Here is a 25772-nt window from a genome sequence, read left to right on the forward strand (position 1 = left end):
TATTCGTTACCCATACTAAACTGCATCATTGCTAAGTTACTCCAATTTTCTTACATGGGCTACGGTCTTACTTTAAGATATGAATACGTATACTCGTATATACGAGGTCCTATAGGAAAGTTCCCGGGCTAGGTCAAAAAAGAAATGTTGGCTTAACTTACTCAATTTTGGCTGACATCTCCTTCAAAATGGTCTCCCTTGGGAGCGTATACAGCGGTCCCATCGTTTTCTCCGCGCTTCAAGAGCAGCCTGGAAGTCATTTTCCTCAATGCTGTCGAATGCCGCTTGTGATTCCCTTTGGATGTCAGACACTGTTTCAAAATGTCGCCCCTTCAGTTTCATGTTAAATTTGGGGGGAAAAGGTGATATCACGGGGAGGATAGGGAACGATAACCATGTTCTTAGTCACAAACTCTTTGGTTTCCAGTGACGTGTGGGCAGGCGCGTTGTCTTGATGAAGGAGCAATGCGGCGCATGTTCAAATTTTCTGTTGAGATCTTGTGGCAAATTCCATAACCGACCCAGACGGTGTCTGCGAGCCCATGGAATGCTCGGCGACGGTCTTAGTGGATGAGTTCTCCATTTTTTCAACATTTTCTGTCGTTTTGCTGGTGCTTGGTCCCCCTGAACGTTCGTCATCTTCAACTGACACTCGACCGGCCTTGAAACGTGAACGCCATTCAAAAACCGCTGTCTTGTTTGAAGAATGTTCTTCAAAAGCCTCACGAAGCATTTCAAGGGTTTCGGTAGCGGATTTACTGAGCTTCAAGCAAAACTTGATGCAGACAGCTTGCTCGGTTTTGCAATCCATCGCAAATAAAACGAAAGACGGAGCCCAAAAAGCGCTCTAGTAAAAACAATGCGTGTTCACAGCGCGGAGTCACGTGGCAAACTAATGAAATCAATAGGCTTGCGGAAGTGTGACCTTGGGCTCCCATCTCAACTCTCCGAGCCAGTTACAACAGTCTGGGAACTTTCCGATACCACCTCGAATATATATATATATATATATGTGTGTGTGTTCAGTGAATAGTGGGATCAGATTGTTTTAGTCTTGCCTTGTATGAATAATTACCTAAGTTCCAGCATGCACCTTGAAGATGGGAGCAATCGGTTCCTCCAAAACTTTGGTACTTAACAACAGAACTAGTCGGTGGCATATTGTAGAAGACCGTTGTGTTAAATATGCAATAATTAGAGTTAGGCGTATATGTGGCGGAACAGACTAACACTTTGAGTCAGAATTTCATCTAAATAATAAAGTGTTATTTAACACGCGGTATCTCCGTTAAAACAAAACAACCGCTTAATGCTACGTATGGAAATAATGGCTATTTCTTTTGAGAGTCTTACAGAGCACGTAAGAATGAATATTTTTTTAATGTTAAAGCATGTGTTACATATACGTGTAAGTACCTATAATGCTTTGACAGGTCTGCTTCGTTGCATTTCACAATCTGTGTATTAATTTAGGGAATCCCAGGGAGTCTAGAGAATTGCCAGTAGAAGACAAGAAGAGACTGAACACTCTTTAATGAAATATAAAGGAACAAACGGAACTTTAAAAAGAAATTTGAAGAACGAGTGAGGGAAGGCACGCCTCTGAGATTCGCAATGAGGTCAGTAAACCACTGCTACTGTGGCGGCGTGTGCTGCGCTCTGGCGGAAGCAGAAGGAAACCACGTACTGAGCGGCACAAAAGAGATTCCTGACGGTAGTAGCTGGAGTAAAAAGACACAATGGAGATATTATGTTGGAGCTTCATGTTGTGTCTTAATAGATGCGTAGAAGAGGTTCCGTCAGCACAACAGTTGGATTACGTCCGTCTCTTTCTTGTGCTATATGCTTCGGCCTGTTGGCCGTCAGCACGCGTTTTACATTTAACCGTTATATCTATACGTACATTGGCCATGGAAGAAACACTTAACTATCCAACAGCCAAAACACAGATAATCACTACTCTACCACGCATCAGAAAACGACGAAAAATATATCACAGAAACTAAAAACTGAAAATAGCTCACACTCTACAACAAAAACCATACAGTCAGCCGAGGCTTAAACGAGAAGGCTCACGAACTATGCACAGAGAAATATCGAGTGCTTAAAAATAGGTAGTAACAAATATCTACAAGAAGTTCTGGGAAGATTTCCTTTGATACGTGGTTTCCAAGAATCCATCTCCACGGAAACGTGTTTGCCGACTTGTTCCCTAGCAATATTTTATTATTCATGTAGATTGAAAACATACAAACCCTGGTCATTGTAGGGCCCAAAACAAGGTGACAGTAAGTGCAAAGACGCCAGTTGGTGGCCGGAAGGCCGAAACATGTTGCGACTGTGTGCAGTTGCTGTGGTGACAGAACCTAACAAGGGGCATATCCGACATGAAAACATTCGGCAGCAGCTTGAGGAAGACACCGACTGAATTGGAGAGGATCGTGTGTAGCGGATGCCCAAAGCAGCAGCGAGGTGTGAAACCCGACGACAGAGAGACTTGGGATGAGACGAGAGAGGGTGAGATGGAAGAATAAGAAATAAAAACACTAAATCTGTGAACACTCACCATTCATCCTGGATGTTCCGAAGAAAAGTTTTCTTATATCTCCTAGAATATTTTAGGGTGGTCAGGGGGTTTTATTTTAAAATTTAAATTTATATTTAAGTCTTTCATATTCTTCTTCCTATTGTTAGCCTACTTTCCTTATTTTGAAAAAACAAAAGTAGCCCTATGCGATCACCATGCTTGTTGTATGGCTTTGTACACCCCCCCCCCCCACCGAGANGAACCTATCCTTATGAAACGTGGTATGCATATCATGACACCTACCTGAGGCCATCTCAACGACTTATTTCAGAAATTCCTCCAGACAGTCTGTGTCTATATCTTCTATCGTTGCTAGGCAGCGGCTCCGCAAAAACGTTACCGTCGCATCCAATACACACGCAACAATAGAAGAACTGTTGGACGCTTTGTTTTATATGCGGTCCGTGTCTTATCAAAGGAAAGTAGGCGATTAGTTCTTTCCAATTTTTTTTTCTTTGCGATTGCGTCTGGTTGAATTCGCGTAAGTTAAATGAGCATATGATGCGCCTACACTTCCTGCCCTCTTCCTCCGCAGGTCAGCTGACCTCACAGACACCAGACCGTGACAGTAGATGAAGCGCGAACCTTATCTGCTCGTACATGTAAATATGATCGTATTTGATATTGCCTCCGAGACCTAATTACTGCTGAAGGGAACTTCATAGCTTTCATTTTTTAGTGAAACGTTTAAAGCCTGTTTCATAAGCGCCCCCCCCCCTTGTTATAATGTAGTGGTCGCTTTCCGGCCCGCTGTATTGACTGCGGGAGGCAGCCCGCAAAACTGCCTCTGTGACCTATTTCTCGGCGGAACTTACCCCCGCCCGGCAATCAATAAACCAAACAGGCTCTGACAAAGGGAATCCCCCTGAACCCCTCCTGCGCTTCCATTGTGTACTACAACGGAACCATTTCCATGCCCGGAATTTGTATTTCTTTTACACGGGGGGGCCGACGTCTCCGCGGGCTTACAGTGAAGCATATTCCTGTACATTTGTTCGTCGCTTTGGTTTCACTAGGCTACGGGCTGGACGGCCGAGGAATCGGGGGTCGATTCCCAACAAGGGGAGAAATTTTCTTTTCTCCAAAGCGTCCAGATCGGCCATGGGGCACACCCAGTCCTATACAGTGGGTACGGGGAGAAGTTCACCCGGGGTAAAGCAGCAGGGAGGTGAAGCGGGCCCCTCACCTCCGATCATTGTTGGTATTAAGAATAGTGGAGCTCTGTCTCCATTCCCCATACGTCTTTATGGCGTGGTACTTAATTAAGTGCAGAGATAACGTTTCGTTATGATTATAGGTTCCAGAGTTCTTGCCCTCCTCAGGGTTCGTTGTGTGCTTTGTATACAGAGTCCCGCAACTCGAGACAGGAGACTCTGAAGTTAGTCATTGCGTCTCGAACAGAAATTGAAAATGTGGCACTTAATACAACAAACAAAACAAACTCCGTGGCCTGTAATCCGCAAGCGAACTATACCGACCGAGCGACCGCCACTTGTCGCCGAAGTTAGTGCCAACTTTTGCGGATAGAGGGTGTCGCGTGGTCAGCGCAACGGATCCCCACGGCCGTTAATCTCGGTTTTCTAGACTGGAGCCGCTATTTCCTTGAAATAGCTCCTCAATTATCCTCACGAGGCTGAGTGGACCCCCACTTAATACATCATCATCCTGAAACTCCATTCTCGTGAACAGAGCAAAACATCATAAGAATATTCGTCTAAAATGGCTTGCTATCCCTTGATTTTTTCATGGTTTTCCTGAGTGCTTCGAGGCAGGGCCCAGGATAGTATCTCCATTAGGCCACGGCCGTTTTCGTTGAGATCCGTTTCAGTTCATCAGTCGTCCCGCCGTCCGACGCTGTACAGTGTCAGTTCTGAAAGCGTCGTTAAGTAACAGACAGTCACTAATCCGTGAAATGTTTCGCGGGCTGCAGATACGCTGAATCGTGGTTATGACGAGTTCCATCTTAAGGATATAGCACCGTGCAGTCCGTTGAAATTCAGCCGAAGGTTCGGAGGGATATGTCGCCCCCATCTTCAGAGCCTTCTTTCTTAATGCTAGTTTCTTGCTTGGCTTATTCTTCGACGCAGATGTTGGAAACGACGTGTTCCTCCGAAACGTCAGTTGGCTTTTAACGGACTACACAGCGTTCTTCAGAACTTGGCGACGCCCGTGGTGGATCGCTGCTCACGGTTTGAGAAACTGTGCCATAAGCTATGTGGCTGCATGAATCTCAGCGTTTACGAAACGATGAGAAACCGTCAGTTTGTCGTGCACTACTGACGTCTCCATAGATCAGGCAATGAAACCACATTGCTCGTAGAGAGTTAAGGATACGGACTTCAGGAAGGTCGAGTTTAATAAAGAAGTGACCTGCAGCATACATTTATGCTGAATAAACACTCCTATTACAGAATGTTATGTTCCACTTCCATGATCCAGTGTGGTAAGAAGATATGTTGTGCACGAGGTGTTTCAATATTCGCAAACAACGCAGTGGTCTAGATCAGTGGTTCTCAACCTTTGTGAGACCGCGGCCCGGTAAATTCTTTTTTCTATAAGACGAGAACCCTGTATAATTGATGCTAGGGCCCGGCGGTTGAGAAGCACTGGTCTAGATGAGTATTCCTCATCCCAAGCTGTAAGGAGGACCGGTAAAATATCCGCGGACAGTTTCATCATCATCATCATCATCATCATCATCATCATTTATATATATACACCCGTGTATGTGTTGGAAGGCCGGTCACGGTAGCCGAGCGGTCTAAGGCATGTACTGTCTTCGCGCGCTTGGAAACCGGGATCGTGGGTTCGAATTCCACTCAGGGCATGGATGATTAGTTTGTGTGTGTGCGTTTTTCTGTGTTTGTGTACAGGTAGAAGCCTTGCGACGAGCTGATCACCCGCCCAAGGAGTCCTACCGACTGTGTAAGATCTAGAAAAACCAAAGTGAACGGAGAAGTTCATGGAGGTAGGCCTAGGCCCACTGGGGCTGTAGTGCCAAGGGAAAAAAAAATGATGTGTTGGAAAGGCAATTAAATACAAAGTCTTCATGAACGGTTTTACAACTGATAAACGCTGTTATTTAATTTGAAGAGATTTTCGTTCTAAAGTAATCGATTGGTTAGTTTTCTTTGGTAGGAAAAGTTTTTCCACGGATTGGTCTAGAAAGCTAAGTCATTGCCGCTTCTGTCTGTAGGAGTCCGGAAACCCATTTATTATGTACTGCTTATTTTTCCTTGCCTGAGCCTTTCATGTCATATCCAGTTATCGTGAAGCCAAGGAAAGAAATGACACATTCGTACCTTCGCCTCTGGTACCGCCCTATAAGGCGAATTTGAGTTTCTTATGAAACCTCTGTGGAAGGCAAAGGTAAAAGAAATGAAAGGTGAACACAGCTATAAAGAAAATTCCTTGTATCCGTTGTAGACTATAGCAGAGGAGCATAATAGTCTGTCAGTATAATGACAACAGATTGACTGGAGACGGAAGTAAGCAAAGCCAAACCCAAAACCTCAGCTCACAGTGTTCAAACCATCGTTGATGTACGAGTAATATACCCACATAGAATGTCTGACAAAGATAAAAGTGTACAAGTTTTTGTGTCAAGTATGAAAGACAGGAACATTTCCATTTCCTTAATTTTTGCGACTGTAAAAGTTAAGTGCAGTTGAAAGGAAAGACGTTATAAGTTCTCTCCGGCGCTGACGAAGATTTAATTACGACCAAACGTGTGGACGAATAATAAAACACCCGTGTTAAATACGAATTGGTTCGTCCTGGTCCGTCACGCTACCAATATCAACACCGTCCAGTGTGGCTGATAAACGTTTTGTATTCATATATCCTTCTGAAGGTGGTCTCTCAGACCGAAACATGTCAAGGATGAAAGATTAAAAAGGAGAAAAACAATTATCAGTCACACTGGACGGAGTGGATAGCCTTTTATGATATGTTAAATACGTTTGATTATGAGTTCCACCGAAGCTGCGACATTTTATAATTTAAATAAGAACCAAAAGTTTGTGACGATGGTACATTAATACAGGTATATGTTTGTGGACATTGTCCATCGTCCTGTTGTTGTCTTAAAACAACGTTTCGGAGATTGGATTCTGTCTCCGTCTTCAGGTAAAACATACTCAGTTGAGCTCAGTCGATAGAGCAGGTCCCTATCTCCGGACCTAGATAGGGACTAGCTCTATCGATTGGGCCAAACTGAGTAGGTTTTATCTGAAGACGGAAACAACCTAGTCTCCGAAACCTGTTTTAAATAAAAATAGGACGATGGATAATGCCCAGAAAAACAATACGTGAATTGTACAATTTAGTTTAAGTTTTACGTTACATTTCAAGTCTTAAACGTTTTACGAAATTCATATTAAGTTTCGTCATTAAATTGCAAAACGTATTATAATTAAACCGAATTTGGTAAAATGGCACAGTGGTGCTGAGTTCTCCGAAATCATAGCTGGGGCATGGACGTGGTGCATTGTGAGGCGTTTGAAAGTTGTTCCATAACTTTGATACGAGCCAGCTGCGAAATTCTACTGTTTGTAGTTAGTTATTGGAGAGGGTGGGTTTCCCCATGCACTGAGACCTGTATTGGTCCATTGTGCTTCCCTCTATGATTTCTACCAGTCTCTATATCCTACCGGTACTGGTGCTTACCATCAGTCCCGCCCAGCCAGCGAGACCGGCTCTACTAGCTGAGAGGTATCTATAATGCTTCCCCCATCTACCAGAGGTATTAGAGACTGCTGTTGGGCGGGAAACGTCCGTTAATTTGGCTCAGTGACCTCCTTTGGAGATATGAGGTTCTTTTACGTGCCGTAAAGCTACGACACGGGACCCACTGCTTAAAGTCCCTCCCGGAGGACTTGTTCCCTGAATTTTTCCGCCCTTAAAAATTCGACGATCTCCGCCGGGTATTTGAACCCGCGTACTACGAGTCATGAGGTGGGAACGTTACCTCTAGACTACGGAGGCCGCTCTACTGTTTGTAAGTACGAGGTGATTGTACAAGGTGTTAACAAATCCAGTCATCCAATCCATAACCCGTTATTATAAGTCACGGAACCGCGGGCACGTGACAGTTTTTAGAAAAAAATAGTTTTTATCCCACTTTTGGAAAAATAAATAGAATTAGGCTTATGAGATCACCTTGTTGTGTGTATCTGTATATCCCCCTTCCGATAGCTTCTTAATGCTTTGATCGGTCATATGAAACTATGAAACTCCCATTAATAATACCAACACTGCAGCCCTTGAAATTGATGAGATATTCACCTGAATATTATTTGGTCATGAGATTTGGTATGTACATCATGACACCTGATTCCATTTGATTGGCGTGCTTCAGATATCTCATCTATCCGTAATATCAGCGCTGGCCGCGCCATAGCTCAAGCGGTTATTCGCTGGCTTCTCACCGTGGCGGCCCGGGTTCGATCCCGGGTCTGGTCAAGTGGGATTTGTGGTATACAAAGTGGCGCTGGGCAGGTTTTCTCCGAGTGCTTCGGTTTCCCCTGCCAATCTTCATTCCACCAATTGCTCCACAATCACCCTCACCTATCATCTGGGGCTGGTACAATAGGCCAGAAGTGGCCGCAGCACAAGGGACTTAGTCCCTCCCCACTATCAATAAAAAATATACTATCCCGAGGACTTGATTTTGGAATGTCTAATTTATTTATGCAAGTTTCAGCAGCGTAATCTCAGACAAGGGAGGCATACGTCGATATGGACCGGAGAAATGCTGTATACATTATTAACGCGAGATCAATGTCGGTGGTGCGGATTTATTTAAGAAGGGAACAGTTTCTCCAGTTTGTAGTGTGTTTTGCGTGAATTACAGGTTATATATATGCGTTCTGTGTTTATTCTGAATGAAGTGTCCCTCGAAGATGCTGTCACGCATTCGGGGTTAGCGTGACTAATAATAATTAGTTTTGGATTAGACGACTGGATTGGTTGGCACTTCTATACAATTACAGTCAGTTATAAGAGCTCCCTTCCTTACTGGACCACGAGTGTCTGCTCTTCCAATGCGACGAATGAAGAAAGAGGAATCAGTGCTCACACATTGAACTGCCTTCTGACTTCCCTTACAGAGTCAGGGTCAGGGTCAGGGTCTGGGTTACTTTACGACTGGCGGTTTACCGCCAATCAATTCGTCTTGGCGACAAGCCTCTTAAGATCCACGACCAAAATTTTTAGTTTTCCAACTGAACCCTTGCAGTTATAGTCCTTATGTAACAACCTCTCTGACGAGAGGATGGGTCTGTCGTTTACAATTGATGGGCCTCGCCAGCGTAGTCATTCTCAGGTCCGAGTTCCGCGGGAATCATGACCACATTTTACTGTGTAAGATTCGAGACTCCCCCAACCTGGAGGGCCAGGTCCCCGTATTTATATCCCCCAGGAACAGGGTGGCCCGGTTATACCCCCAGTCACTGGGTTCCTTTTTCGTCGCCTCCTACTACTCGCAGGGATACGGTGGAGGTATTCAACCCCGCGTCCACACGAGATTCTTCCCTTACGAATGAATTGAGATTCTTTTATAACTTCTATGCGGCCCGAATATAGGTCAGCACCTCCAACAGTGAGTTGCCATTCTTCTGTTTTCACGGGAATGCCTTTATTAATATTTGTTTCCGCGGAAACGTGTATCAATCCGTGGCAGCGCTTTGACCATTACCAGCATATCCGTTGCCATGTGAATCTGTGTTTGCCGAACCGTTGCCTAGCAAATGGACTTTTGTCTCTGTTCGTTGTTGTCCGGCTTTCAGGCGGTGTATGCCGAAGCTTTTTACACGTATAGCAGTGGTCATATTCATCACAATCCTTTGTCATTATATTATATTTCACCATCCTGCGGCGTTGTGGTATCATTTGCAGTCTTGTTTTCCATTTAAGTTCTAAACAACACTAAATCGCATTTAATTCACTAAAATGTTCGTTAAATGTTTAAATTGTCATTAAAATATATGCACGAGTACAGGGAACACAAAGCAACACTAGATGCACACCACCAAGAGAGCTTCACACCCAATGGGACACAAACGGCCGCAATGCAAAGATAGGAAGAGAGACCCTGCGTCGTCAAAACCAATGATAACAACCGCGACGTGCCTTAAGAGTACCGTTTGTCCAAGTGCACAGTGCAGCATGCTTCTTTAGAAGTATGTTGCGTGAATACGGCCCTGTGCGGCTGAAACATGTAGCATGAACACTCAATCTCCATATATTTTAATAAAAATTTAAACATTTAACGAACATTTCAGTGAATTAAATGTGCTTTAGGGTCGTTTGAAATTTAAATTGTTTCACTATAGACGGAAAGCAAGACTACAAATGAATTTTAGTCATTGATAATGCAGTGTTTTCTTTACAAATTTTTATTGAAGCTTATTGCGGCAATATTGACCCAGTTGTTTGGAAAGCAAAGTAGTCGTGAATTTGTTTGTATTAATTTGTATACTCCATTTCCGGAACCACGGTTCTGAAAGCGCTGTTTAACTTCCGCGCTCTTGTGCGGACCACGTGAAGAACAGTCGGTCATTCACCTGAATTCATGTTGCGTGTGATTGGTCATTGTTTGTGATGCTAACAGCGACAAGCAGTATGTATGGGATGTGAGTATCGGAGGGTGACATTTCTAAACTGCTCACACCTGAGGCCGCCAATCGGTCCTGAAACAGCTTTACATTTTCATAAGCTATTTCTCCAACTTCCATTGCCCTCCAGAGTCCATTAAGTGTTAACCGTGCATGAAAATTATGTACGCATTTCTTGTTTTCCGTCTTTGAGCCACTTATTTACTCGCACTGTATATTATTTTAATTTTATAAAGGTGACATTTCTCGTTATTTAACGTCGACACCTCTCTGAATTCTCTTCTCTTAGGTCATACACAGCATTTTGTTGAGAAATCTTTGTGAACTTGTAATTTATATCTCATCGCAAAATGTCATGTTTCACAGCTAACCACAAGTATAAATAAACAGATTGATTGATATGTTTCACAGCTGATTAAGAGAGCCGGGGTATGAGCTGAACGGATGGGTTAGATTCCCGACAGAGGCAAAAGATTTTTCTCTTCTCCATAGCTTCGAGAATGGCTCTGAGGCCCATTCATCCTCTTATTCAGTGGGTACTGGGGCTTTTTCCCCGGGGGTAAAGCGGTCGTGACTTGAAGCTTCCTCCTAGTACCGAGGTCAGGAGTGGTGATACTGTACTTCTGCTTCCCCATACATGTTCATGGCGTGGTGCGTAATTAAGTATTGGGAGGCTTTACCATTTACAGACATTTAAAAAGCAAGTTGTAAAAAAATTTGTATGTATTCATATTTTGTGATTTGTAACGGATGAAATGACCAAGGGTTTCTGAAAAGAGTAATGTCCAGTTTTCCCCGAATTTAATATTCTTGTAATTCAAACGAGAAGGTGTATGTAATATTTCTTGTGATTGCCCATCACACTTATCACAATATGTTTGTTATATGAACTGACTAGCAGGCTTGGTTTGCCTGGATTGTGTATCTTCAGTGTCACATAAATAATAGTTTGCAGTAATAGTGAATTCCATAGATACGGACCTATTAAGAAACTATAGTTATTTCCCATAATTACTGGGTGAATGAGGGTAGCTCTTTCTAAGGGACCCAACAGAGTAGGCATCTCGCCCCTCACCTGAGGATGGAAATAGATCCAGTTTCCGAAACGTTGTGTTTTATAGTTTTTAGACTATCGGGTAATGGACGAAAATCTAGAACCCAGTAATTCTGAGTGTTATACACCATCGTCAGAACCATTTAGAAATTACTTACATTTAATTTATTGCTATAGTTTTCAGTCATGTAAGTCTTGAAGCATGGAATTAAATTATAGGCTATCAGTATCTGTGTGTATCTACTACTACCCCCCCCTCCTATTTCTGATTTTGAACCACACGACCAATTTTCATGTGTATCTTGGTATGAATGGTAAGCAGTTGAGAGCCACCCAAAATGCAAAGCCCTTTTAATCTCGAAGAATGCTATCTTCTGGGATATAGTGCCGTGTAGTTTGTTTTTTTAATTTTGTACAATCAATAATAACGTGAGAGGAACATGACCATGTTTGATGGGAGCATAATTAGTGCCACTAAATCAAGGGCCCCGAAATGGTGTATGGTAAATTGGTCTTCGAAAAATATTCAGCTCTTATTAAGATAACTTTTTGTAGAATTTAAATTAACAACATGGTGGATTAGTAAAAATTCTGCATTGTTTTTGGTTCCGCGGTGATAAGTAATCGGCTATTGGAGCTACATGTCACTTAAGTACTAAGTTCTTAGCAAAAATAAAATAAAAGATAATAATTTTGTTGGTCCCTAAGACTAGGAAGATGTGCAGTAGGAAAGTAGACTTTTTGAGTTCTGCTTGGAACTCCTTGTTGATTTGATGCTCTCCCTTTTGCAGTATATGACTGAGAAGATGGGAGGAGCAGAAGGAACGCAAATGGATGTGGACTTTGTGGACATGGAGAGGGTAAGTATTGCAGCCATTATGTACAGCTATACTAGAATAGATTCCTTGAAGGGTCATTTTTATGAGTCTGAACTTCTGAATGACATGTGCCAGTAAAACTGATATAAATTAGTGTAAAGTTGTTCTTTGTGTGTACGTTTTCACATTAGCATTAGGGAATTACACCAAAACTTTGTGTAGATTCAAAATTGACTGTGTCGGACTGATATAAGTGAATTTTGTTTATATGGCGAATAATGCATACATATTTTTCGGAATACATTTGCGAATATCCTGTTTCATCATTTCTCATAATCATGTACATGGCAAAATTGTACTGTGCAAAACAGAAAATGAGAGAGAAGTCAGCCTTGACCAATTATAGGTTAACACAATATTTTCGTCATAATATTTTGCCACTTTCTCCTACAGCTTCGTTGTAATTTGGATACCAGGCTTAAATATGTCAGTGCAGTCCACTGACATTCTCACTGCACAACAAATTCTCTTTCATTAAGCTCAGTGAGGAATACCACAGAAACGTGTGTCCAACTGGCTGGCTGACTTATATGGGGGTGCAAAGCATATATGTGAATCAATAAAATTACGCGTGTGAACAGTGTATCAGGTTTTATATTTTGATTGCACATTAATTCTACCTACCGACCCACCCACCTACCTACCTACCTACTGGTACATACATACCCGCCCACTACGCACACACTACTTACCTACCCGCCACCCCAACCCATCCACCTGCATACCTACCTGCCCGCCCACTCACTTCAGTTTCCTGAATGGGAATATGATTTGAGCAGTGTTCTTGATCATACACTATTTTCATAACACATACTCGATCTTAGGATTGTAAGTTTTAATCCAGAAGGGCAGGGACACAGACTTCATATGTATTATCATCTGGAGCAATCTGACTGTTCAGACATGATTGTTTACCATAGATGCATTTTTGCTATTACTTTATGTATCCACCCCAAACACCAATTACCCAGAGAAAGGTGACTGAAAGAAGACACGGTGTTATTTGAGGTAGATATGGGCAGACACAATCAACTTAGTTTAAAAAAATGTAACCTGTACAACTTTTTGTTGAGACTTCCCCATATTGATTCCCTTCCGGGAAAATTGTAGCATGTTTTTATGCTGCAGAAACTTTTACTGGTCCATTTCAGGTTCAATATAAATTCTTAAATAGAAAGGCTGCTTTTGTTTGCGTTGATTTCTGGATGAACTGAGTTTTGTTTGGTACCTGTATACTGTGTATGTCATGACATTGTGACGGCACAAGTAAGTGGCATGAAACAACAATTAGTCATATGAAATATAATTCAGCATAGGTAGAAGTGAGTAATGCTAGTAAAAAGTAAAGCATTGCCTGACATGTTGAAGTTTACTAGGTGGCAACAAAATTACCTATAACGACTGAGTTTAATGTCCATTGTCACCTGATTTGTGAGCCGATCTCAGTCCATATGTTATACTGGCATCTTTTACTTTTGTCAAATCAGCTTTTTTAAGAGTAATGTACCTTGCTCAATTTGGTCAAATTTCAGAAAACAGATGTCACAGTTGAGCTGGTAGAAGAATTACAAATCAAAACAAAAGAGTTCCTTCAGCCTAATCCAACAGCGAGAGCTAAGATGGCAGCTGTGAAGGGAATTTCGAAACTTAGCGGTCAGGCCAAGGCAGCAACCTATCCACAGCCTGAAGGAGTCCTGGGTGACTGTATGGTCACATATGGAAAGAAGCTTGGGGATGACAGTATGTTTGGTAAGTCACTGGACATATTGACTGATGTAATGGGTAGCAGAATTGGTTTATATATTTCATTGTTGCATCTAAACTTTGAAGGAAAGATAGAGGGGCGGATAGAAGTGACCAGAAGACGTAAGAAGATGCTGGATGACCTTGGGGACAGAAGAGGATACTGTCATTTGAAGGAGAAAGCTCTAGATCGCATTAAGTGGAGGAATTGTTTTTGAAGAGACTGTGGGCCTGTCGTCTGACAGATTACTGATGATGATGATCTAAACTTGTGAATTTACAATATTGTACTTTATACTGTTTATGTTTATTGTAGTTCCCTGCCAAATTCATCAACACCTTCATCATCCTTTCCAGTATTAGGCTATTAAGATTGTTATGGATATTACAAAACTGAAGTTTCGATCATTTCATAGGTATTTTCAAACTTCTTTTTCCTTTTTTATGACATTATTCACATCTTTTTTAGAACTGTGTTAGAGCCAACTGAGTCAGCATATTCTTTTCTCTGTCTCTCACACTCTGATGAAAGGATGTAACCACATCTTCCTCCTGAAACACATTTCTGCTGATCTTGGTCCTCTCTCATTGGTCATTATTGTCTGTGATTTACTACATAAGATAATATTGGTCTAGCTGGTTCATAGTTTTGATAAGAACATTGCAAAGCATGCTAAATACAAGTACAATTTTAAACTCCTGGGAGGTTACCCTGGTTTGTTGCCATGTGGGATTGTTCAGGGGTGGCTATCACATATTCAAAATAGAATTTAAATTTGTTAACAGTGCTTATAATATTGTGCTTGATAAATTAATGTGCAGAATTATTTTTAATTAGTTGTGGTGTTTATTTTAAGAAATATCAATGAATATCAAAGAAAATTTGATTGGAAAGGTGATTGGATTGGATTGAAGGGTGAGAAATAAGATCCTGCAGAAATTCAAGTTACAAAGACAAAATGTCTTTTATTTGCTGTCAGGTATCATGAACAAGGGATAGGAACTAAAACGGTTCTTATTAAATGGATCACAGTGAACTTATATCACAAAAGATCTGTAAAGCACTAATTTCCAGCTTCTCCAAGTTTGTAGACAGGCAGATTTCATGCAAAATGTAAAGGTTATTGAATGAGCTTTCAGCATGATGATGTTTCTATGAGAAGATAAAATTATTAAGTAAAATCTGGTAGTTAAGTTCTGACACTCTGTATTCCAGGTTTGGCATTGATTGAGATGGGGGAGTCAATGAAACAGATGGCAGACGTGAAGTATTCCTTGGATGACAATATCAAACAGAACTTCCTTGAACCTCTACACCATATGCAGACTAAGGATTTGAAAGAAGTTATGGTAAATTCACATTCCAAATTTTGTTTGATTAAACACCACGTTTGTGTTACTGTAATGCAGAGAGTTCAGATGAGAAGGAAACATATCAACACCATTTTCTGCGTTCTCTGCATAACTTTCTGATGTGATAAGTTATTTGCACAGTCAATAACTATTATGATCAGTGTGATAGTGACTGAAGGTTCCGCTTGCTCAAATAATTTGTCATGAGGTCTGAGTTCATTGCACTAGTAATGAAGTATGTGATTTAACAGTGAGGTTTTATAGTTTCATGCTTTATGAGGATGAGAACAAACAGAAATTGCATTCAAATGTTCACTTATAAATTCCCATAAAAATGAGTTCTCACAAGGTCATGTGTATTGAAGCATGTTAAAAAGTAGCAGACAGCAGGTTCAGCTGGTGACAGAGCCAGTCCTAGAGGAATGTGGTACTGGAAGAAGAACAGAACATTCCGGCACAGTTAGAGATTAGGTGTCTGGAGAGTCACAATTATCCGTTTTCACAGCTGCAGGACCAATTAAATTTGCCTGTGTAAGATACTGCTTGTGCATGGGCATGAACAACCAGATTTCACAGCAGTAACTTTTATAATCAGTTGCAGCAAAATATGCATGATAGGAATGTGAGTGGTATATTGCCGCACTTCTTCAGCCAACTGACAACCAAAGGAAGACAGTTTGGGTATTTGCAGCAAAATAACCCCAATCTGCTTAAGTTCATTAGAATGATATGAAATGTGTAATTACTCTGGTATCTGAGGATGAATTTTAGAAAATATTGCAAAACTTGTTTGCATGCTGCATGGCATGCCTGAAGTGTTGGGGGTCACTTTCAGGAGTTCTTATAATGTAATGCAATTATATGTCACCTTTTATGATAACAGTTAAAAAACAGCAAAACTGATGTTGGTAAAATTGATTTGAGAGTGCTACAAGTAGACAGAATCCTGTACTGATTCTACCATCATGCTGTTACAAGAAGCATGTTTCCATCCCATTTGGATATTCTGTAAATTTGCAGTTTATTCTAAAGGAACATGTTCTTTCATTTTGAAGTTCTTGCAGTAATAATGCCCATAACTTACTTACTTACTCATGGAGCTGGGCCCTTCTTGAGGAGCTGCCAATTCTGCAGCAACTCAAGAAACACAAGCTACATCTAGAAAGTGAGAGGGCTTTCAACAGAACCGTCAGGCAGACTCAAGAATTGGAGGTCGCGAAGTGAGCAGTTGAGTTTTCCATTGGGTTGGTGAAAGTGAATGACTCAATGGTGGGGAGGGTTTATCCTCCTCCGAAACGAAAACAGGGTTGTTCAAAGCTCATCACTTGGAAAAGAACAAAGATGGCGGTGGTACACCTGGACTGGCTTTCACCTTATCAGAGAACTGATTGGGATGGACAGCCTTAAGGAAGGAGCAGCAGGAGCAGTTGGAGAGTAATCCCTGCAAGAACTGACCCATGGGAAGGAAGGCTAGGCCAATCAGAGGCATCACAAGTGCAGCCCTTGGAAAAGAAGAAATGGTGAAGGAAGAGGCTATATTGGAAACAGCAACATAGGAATTGTGTTTTCCATGCCGTCCTTGCCAAGATGTTATAAATAGGGCAGTCAGTCAAGAATTTATGTAGCTGAGCTAGAGACAATTTGGAAACCGAGAGTAAGGAGAATATCTGCCATTGGAAGCTGCTACTGAGCAATGGCTAGGGAAGACTGAGAAGACTTTATGTATGTTGTAGTTACAGTGATCTTTGGAGTGTGTAACGAAGTGAGACTGTCGAAGTTATTTGTAGTTACTTTCTGTAAGTGTTCACTAAATCTGATTACCAATCCAAACCCCATCTATATAACTCCAAAATCGTGACAGTACATTTTGCACTAAATGCTGCTGCAAAATGCCAAACATAATATTACTGTCTGAAAGAACGTGAGAACTTGACTTAAATCAGTTCATGTGCCACAGTTCTGCTATTCAATCTTGTCATCAAGAAGTATGAATTTGACCTTTCTAACCTGTTGTTAAAATTTTATCATTGCTTATGCCTGCAATTATGGATTTGTTTAGCTTTTCCTGGCAGTATTGAAGGAGTCAAGGTAACAACTCTGTAGCTCCATTTTCTAAACTCTTGGGGTTAACCTTCTTGCCCTGAACCTGCCTTAGTAGTGCTGAAGGAGGCAGTCTTTGGTGTGGGGCAGACTTCATAACCCCGTTTTCTAACCTATTGTCTTGTGTGTTTCAGCACCATCGAAAGAAACTGCAAGGCCGACGGTTGGATTTTGATTGTAAGAGAAGGAGACAAGCCAAAGGTAGACCTAGATTCAATTCAAAGTTTGTTTTTGCAATGATACTTAAGAGTATTAACTGTTGCTAATAAGGTGTGTTGTAATCTTGCATAAATGGATCAGTTTGAATATAAAAGGTATGAAATACATGTCTATGTAAGTCTTCATCTGTCTTCCAATACTCTTTCTTTTTAAGTTTGTTTTATAGCATGGCATTTGGATGAAAGTATTGTTATGTAATTTATGTTCCTGTGCATTGAACCACAGGTAAAATTTTTGTTGTAGCTCTGTTTATGAGGCACATAAAAAACCTACATATCCCAGGCTTGTCAATTTGTTGTATGTTTTGTTTACATCTGAACTAGCAGTGTGCCTGTTTTCTGTTTCATAAACTGCAACTGTTGGACCTTATGTTGCACTGTTAATGAAAGGGAATGTGACTTGAATCATGGTGCAGTCTAGTAGAATATTTAATTTTAAATTTCTGCACGTATGAATTTGATTGTGAGGCATCCACATGCGTATCTGCTTCATGCAGTTACTTGTTTTCAAACATTTAATTTGTCCACAGTAGCCTATGGAAATGTTGCACATTTTGGATTTTATAGCAGTTCTTAGACAGAAGGGCCTTCCAGATAAAGTTTTTACAGTAACTTACATTTGAAAAAAACATAAAACTTGATAAAATCTCAATTGAATTGAATTGAATTGAATTGAATTTATTTACATTCTATAAATCCTAAGTAGGTTAGTACCTTTGGATACAGAACAAGTCAAAAGGTTACATACATAAGTACAGGCAATTTTAGCTTAAAAATTAATATAACTTAATTTTACATCATTCTCTATTTACATTGAAGTATTCATCTAAAGAGTAGAAGGAATGAGCATGTAGATAATTCTTTAACTCTGATTTAAACTTTTTAGTATCATTGCCCAAGTTTTTAATACTTTGTGGCAGATTGTTGAACACTTTTATGCCAGTAAAGTAGACTCCTTTTTGATATACTGATAAAGTTGATGAGGGTAGGTGGAAGTTATATTTTTGTCTAGTATTCATGTTATAGACATCAGAATTTAATTTGAATTTATCTTTGTTGCAAACAACAAATAAGAGAAGCGATAATATGTATTGCGATTGAAGCAGTAGAATTTTTAATTTCTTAAATAATTCTCTACATGAATCTCTACTTCTACATCCTGTAATGATTCTAATTATATTCTTTTGTATTTTAAAAATAATTACACTATGTGAAGAGTTCCCCCAAAATATTAATCCATTGTTCATAATAGAATGAAAGTAGGCACGGTAAACCATATTTAAAGTAATGAATGTCAGCATAACCTGTCCTTTGTCATATAAAATCACTTTTGAGATTTTCACTTGGTTGTCATTTCTAACATATTTCAGTAGAGCCTTCCTCTGTATTTCAGCTGTATATTCTGCCATCTGTCATTCATTTACATTGCTCTTCTGTTAGGCTTGTGAATGATCTTAGATGGCAGGAAGTGACATGTTATTGTTCTTAACTGAAATTAAAATAAATGGTGTGAAAGAATAAAATTTTTCTTGAAAAAATGAACAGAAATTCTTAATTTCAGTATGTTTTTGTGTTGTTAGAAGGACTGATAATGCAGCTGACTCACTTGTGGTAGGTGCTGGCAGGCATTTAGATTTTTACGGATCCAGATTGGAATGTGATTGATGCCTGGATATCTTAGTCTACACCCACTTCCTCTCACATCCCTCCCCATGAACCATTGGCATAGCTGTAATGCTCTTAATTGCATTTAGGAGATGCTGAATTCAAATATTAGGCAGGAAGCTGGCTAACCTGGGTGAGGTTTCTCATGGTTTTTTCCATCTTTAATTAGATCATGACCACTCTTCCTAATCCTGTCAGTTCATCATTCAACTGTCATCCTAACCAGTAGTGTTTGTGTAGTCCAGCTAATGGTAATACTATCCCTGTAACAGGCTGTGTTGGCCCATAGGATTGTGAGACATTGAGACTCCCACATTTTCTCCACACATTCGGCTCACAGATGGTGGTAAGGTTGTCACCCTTACGTGCCGGCTGCCCTTTACCCCCACAAAGAATCCTGGTACTCATTTCTGTTAGAGGCTGAGTCAACCCCAGGGCCATAGTGTGGCTGGAAGGATTAAGTCAATTGAAAAAATCCATCTCTTCATGACTTGAAACCCTTGACCTTCCGGCTTGTAACGTAGTGCCTCAACCAACCGCTCTACCGCATGTCCCAAGTCCAGCTAATGACAGCATCATAAAAGAACTTTATAACCCACACTATTGAACTTAACAAAGGAGGGCATTTATAATATTTAAAAGAATGCTTCATAAGCCTTGATTGCATTGGAGAATAACATTTAATTGTAATATCTTTACCTGAACTTCACTAATTCATCTAATGAATTAAATTATATAAGTGATGTTAACCAAACTGAACAATTACGCTTTTGTTTGAAGTATATGTTAACTACATCATCATCTCAGTAATATCAAAATATTTATTTTATTGAAATATGTTGGATAATTTTAATTGCTGGTATTTGTAATTTTATTATTGCCTCACTAAATATGTACTTGTGGTGGTGAAAGAGAGCACAACTAATTTTAATCATAGTGTTTACACAGCACATCCCTGTGTTATGGAAGGGACATGTTCATGGAAATATGTGCATGTTGTGAAATTCTGTTTTTCCATTTCCAAATGTTTTAATTTGAGATGCATTTCTGTGGAATCCCCCCCCCCCATCTCACACTAGTAACAAAACCAAACTTTGTATCCATCAGAAATCGTAGTGAATACACAAAATAAACTTTTAAAACTTGAACTTGATGGACCCTTTCCAGACAAATAAGTATAATACCACAATCTGAAATAGCATATCAACTGATCTCCTATGTCAGTGATACAGACACATTGGCTAACCATTGGACAGTAAAATATTCTGTTACATTACTGATGTACAGGTACTACTCAGTCATTTGTGTTCTAAAAACAGAAAATGGTAGAGGGTGAAATTATATGAATCAAACATGTCTTCATAAGAATCAATGGAAATTTCAGACATGTGCTGTCATAAACATCATAAGATTTTCTTTTCTCTTCATTGTAACAAATATTTCTCAGTGTAGGTTCTTGGATTTCTATGGTGTGAATAGTGTTTTCTCGTTTTTTTGCCATAGTGATGAATCACATCAAACTCTTGCTCAAGATTCATTGATTTTCTTGTTCCTTTGCTTCTAAGATTTCCCTACCACTAGCCAGATACTACTTAACTTTTCCATTAATTTCTGTGAACTGTTTTAAGTGCTTATAACAAAATAAAAGTTGAACTGCAAAAGAATGTTAGCAAACAAAGACTTTCAAGTGGTAAGAAGGAAATACTGTATTGAAGAGTTCCTTATCCCAAGAAAGTGAGCCAGCAATAGATATGTAGAGGAGGTTGCATGTCTAGATGAACATTTTTCTTGTACCTGTGCATTCTTCCTCTGCCGCCCATGCAGTGCTCAGCTCTACTCCTTTCTGGCTTCTCCCAATCACCAAGGAAGCAGTCCACATTAAAGTGAGTGCTATTAATTGAAATTGGTCTAAATTAGTTGACTGTATTAAAATAAAGTCACATGTAACAAGGAGTATCTGTAGCACATGTGATCTGAATTTATTCTTGCTACACATTTTATGTTTTGAGAAATTATATTTGTCCCAAATTTCTTTAAGGACTAGTTTATGGTTGACATCATGAATCTTGTCATAGTTTATAATTTCCATAAGGATACAATTTCATGTTAAATGAATAATCTCACATAAAGAACGCATGTGGATGGTATCACATTAATATTTCTTGACACAGGAGCCTGCTGTTTGCAGTTACTGAAACAGAAATGTGCAGCCCACCTTCTATTGATACTTGCATATTGTGGGGTGGGAGCATGACTTACTTGTCACGTGTTGTTTCATTCATATTTGTGTTGTTTGTTATTATTACTCAGTGGTGTGTAAAAAGGGTGGACTCAGCCCATATGGGAGCCCATCAAGGAGCCCCATGGGGGGTCAATCTGGTATGTTGGCTCTCCCTACAGTAGATACTAAAGACCTTGCTTGGATACCTGATAACCCCATGACATACTGCAAGCTGTAACTAGTTCCAAATATGGTGACAAGTGTATTTATGATGTACTTGCTCTGTCCATTACATTGGGTTTGTGAAATAGATGCCATAGCAATTTGCTTCAGCCTCTTCCAAGGCAAGTGTTAAATGTATTTAGTTCTCATAATCCATAAGAAACATCCAGTCTGTTTTCATCTTGTTGAATAATGAACTTATCTGCAATTTGTAACTAGCCTTTGAATTGCTCATGTATGTGGGATGAGAATGTCGGGAACATTTTAAGCATGTACACTTCGTCATATATTTCATACTAATTGAACTCTTCTTTAATGTGTGTCCAACTGAGAATTAACAATCAGAAATTATGTAAAAGGGTGTCATCTAGCTGATGTAGTTTATAGATTATAGTTTAGTAAATAGATATCAAGGCCACGCCATAGCTCAAGTGGTTAGTCGCTGTCATCCCACCGCAGCAGCCCGGGTTCAATCCCGGGTCTGGTCAACAAGTGAGATTTGTGTTGGACAAAGTGGCGCTGGGGCAGGTTTTCTCCAACTACTTCGGTTTCCCCTGCCAATCTTCATTCCACCAATTGCTCCACAGTCACCCTCACCTATCATCTGGGGCTGGTACAGTAGGCTGGATGTGGCCACAGTACAAGGGACTTAGTCCCACCCCACTAGCAATAAAAAAGAAAATAGATATCAGCGTTTTGAAGGAGCCGTGAAGATGGAGGCAGCAGGTTCCTCTGAAACGTTAACCCCTGTGTACTACACTACATGGTGTCACAACCTAAAAGACAATAATCTTTATAGTCATCTCTGTGAGGGTGTAAGAGCTTTTCAGTATGTATTACGGGATGTTGAAATCTTAGCGCGGGTCATTTATGTATTTTGTATGATGATTATTGACACCAGAACACACTATAAGTTAACCCAGCACTGTTTCTCACATTAATGTTTATGAATAGGGTCATTACATTTTCCATGCAGCCACTCTATGGAATTGCTTATTGATTACTGTCACCCAGTGATTTTCTGTTTGAATCTTGAGTTGAGCATAATAGTAGTATGTGGTATGGTTTTATTGTTGTATTAACCTCTCAGGCTGGTGTCTGAGTGTGTACTTGCAAGCCCGTGAGATATGCTATTGGCGGCTGCCTGAGCCCATCTTCACTGACTGGAAGCTCACAGAAAAATTGTCTCTTAGCAGAAACTCAAGCTGACTGAATCATTATATCTCCAAATGTGGTCATTTCCACTATAATGGTTGTTTCTTCTGACTTACTTTATTTCATAGGAATTAACAGGGACTGTTTTATGACCTTCAAGGCAGTTGCTTAATGGCTTCACAATGGCTTTGACTAGTACAGTGCATAGCCTGGAAATGCTGCTTAAAAATTTAGATTGTAATGCTTCCTGAAAATTTTATAAAACTCACTTTAATGTTTTCTAAAATCTGTAATATTGAAAGAATGCTGTGAGAAATGTCTGGTAAAGGGCCATTGAAATACTGCTACAGCATGCAGCTAGCAAGGGTTTAAATACCACCTTGAGGGGTTCGTAGTACTTAGAAATGTAATGCTTTTTGTGTAGGGCACTGTTCTTCCTCTCATTGATTGTTTTCTGACCCTTGTTTCAGTGCTCTTATAAGTTTCCTTCTGTTTAGTAACTATGCATGCTAATTAATGTAGTGATAGGGCCCTTCTGGAAACTAAATGAGTTTAATGCAATGAATTTCTATTGTTATATGTAGGGCTGTAGTCGAGGAAGGGCAGTTTAGGGTGGTGCTCCAGTCTTTTTTACTTTTGGGAGGGTGTGGAACTTCCCTTAAAGACAGTGATGACAGACATAAAAATCTTGTTTATCTTGTTTAATTTTGAATCTTTGTGTTTTAGTTGGCAGCCTCTTAAGTATGTGCATTTTCCAAGCTCTTTGTCATGAAAATTTACCTCAAAAAGTAGAGACGTCATTATGTAATTACAGGAAAAGTCTCATATCATGATTCATATCCATCTCTTTCACTGTGGTGCTGAGTGCCAGTTCAGGATTCTATTGCTGCCTGCAATGCAGTGAGCAGCAGAATCCTGAACCACAACAAGCTGTACACCTGAAGATGGCCAGTTAGGCCGAAACATGTAGTGAAATAGTGTCCAATAAAGGAACAATGAACGACTTTGCACTTAGACATGCAGAAACCCCTAAGTCAGCTCAATATATTGATTTTCAATGCTACATAATGTAGTAACTGGCAACATTGTAAAATAATCCGCAGAAAATTCTATTGGTTTATTTTATTTTGCTCGACCATAATTTATAGAGCATGGAAACAATCTGGAGCACTCTAATGGTTTGTTTTCATTTACTGGTGCTGATAAATATACATTCTGTATTGCATAGCTTAGTTGTCTGCCATTATTATTATTATAGATTATAGAAGACTGCATTGCTAGCTCTACATGTAGTTGTCTGGTTTATATTTTATTTATTTATTTATCATTCTTTATGATTTACTCCACTAGCTTTTATTCCTTTCCCTTTTTGGCTGATATTTACAGGTTCTCACATTACAGATGAGGAAATCAAACTCTCCGAGGACAAGTTCGCAGAATCTCTGCACCTTGCTCAGATGGGGATGTTCAACTTGCTGGAGAATGATGTGAGTTGGAAGGCAACCCTTCCCTGTTCCTTCACCCCCATTAACTTGTCTCATTATGATGCAATGTTCTGGGGATAAGGAAGACCTGAATATTCTTTCCCATATAAGAAGTTTGGTTTTTAGAGTCCCACTAAAATGCTCATAAGAATAATGTTAAAATTTCTCATGTATAAAGTTCCTGTATATAGAATTTGCCTGCTTTAGAAGTTCATTTTGTAACACATTTTATAGAAAATTTCCCATTTAATACATTTAAAATAATACTGATGTATTGGATACAATACAAAAATTTCATTATAATATGTATTCATTTCTTGATAGTCAGACCATACTTCAGTTAATAATGGGTTGTGGACAGCTTCAGAACTTGTACCCGAGCCATCAACTGTTCATTTCCAGTTCATGGTTTTTGTAACTCATCTTTTATTAAGTATAGTGTATCATTGAACATCTGTTTCTTCATATTCAGTTTTCAGCATTGCTACATTATCAGGCAAACTTGGCTTCATGTGTGTACACATGCTTTTATAAGTTTGTTAATAACAAAAAACTGTTGAAATTACTTGCAGTGTAATTTAAAAAAAAACATGGCAGCAGTTCCAGTTAAACAGAAAGCAATGACTTTGCAGGAGAAACTTAATATTAGACAGAAAGTAGAAGCAGATTGAATAACGTGTCTTCAGATATTTATTTTTTATACAGCCTTTAGGTGGTCCATTATGACTTGTGTTCCAGTAATTTTTCTTTAGTACTGAAGTAAAGAATAGTTCTGGTGTTGCCATTGTATTTCCAGGTTTCCCTGATGATATACATTTTAAATATTATGAAACAGTTGCTTGGAATTAAAATACAAAAGTGTGTCCAAAAAGTGAGCCTAATTTTGTATGTTCCTTAAGAATTTTTCCGCTTGAAGAAGTTATTTTCTGCATGTCCTCTGAGAAACTTATTATCCAGAAAACACTGTAGTTTTAGAGAAGATGTGAGCTTCCAGCTGTATGTTTATTCACGAAGTGATGATACCATATCCCAGCTGCTCATTTATCTCCATATACTTGCCATGTTTGATCTTGGTGGAGTGTTAAATTATTGATAATCTCTGAGCCTGTCATCTGGTGTCTCTAATATGTTCAAAGATTTTGGTGGCAGTGTGATGGATTGTTAATCAATGTACACTTTACCTTAGGACTAGGGAACCTTTAAAGCCAGATTTTCATGTCAGGAGTTGATCTGAGAATTGTTACCATTTTGTTCCAATCTGTGATAAGATATTGGAACAGGTTGTGACTAAACCTTGAAATTTGAAGTAACATATCAGACCTAGGCTTCAAAAGGCTAAGAATAAGAGTCAGAATGTGACAGATAGTACAGAGGGGCCCCAAAGTTAATTTTAAATTCAAGGACCAAATTTTTTATTATACTAGAAAGCTCTACCTTGTTTTCCCTTCTCTACAGATTAAATATGGACAGTAACAA

General features: G+C 39.7%; 1 protein-coding gene across 7 annotated transcripts in view; it reads left to right on the forward strand.

The window, feature by feature from the left end:
• LOC111871023 (endophilin-A) overlaps nt 1-25772 on the forward strand; it is a 182044-nt gene that overhangs the window by 134894 nt on the left and 21378 nt on the right. For 6 of the 7 annotated variants that reach the window (XM_033754066.1, XM_023863746.2, XM_023863749.2 and 3 more), the window contains exons 3-7: nt 12049-12117; nt 13668-13884; nt 15095-15228; nt 17466-17532; nt 24199-24299. In XM_033754066.1, the coding sequence (XP_033609957.1) occupies nt 12049-12117; nt 13668-13884; nt 15095-15228; nt 17466-17532; nt 24199-24299 (588 nt within the window). The remainder of the gene's footprint in view (nt 1-12048; nt 12118-13667; nt 13885-15094; nt 15229-17465; nt 17533-24198; nt 24300-25772) is intronic. The other variant, XM_023863748.2, reaches the window with a different exon arrangement.

The sequence above is a fragment of the Cryptotermes secundus genome, unplaced genomic scaffold (assembly GCF_002891405.2).
Source record: "Cryptotermes secundus unplaced genomic scaffold, Csec_1.0 scaffold1606, whole genome shotgun sequence".
In the NCBI taxonomy this organism is placed as follows: Eukaryota; Metazoa; Arthropoda; class Insecta; order Blattodea; family Kalotermitidae; genus Cryptotermes; species Cryptotermes secundus.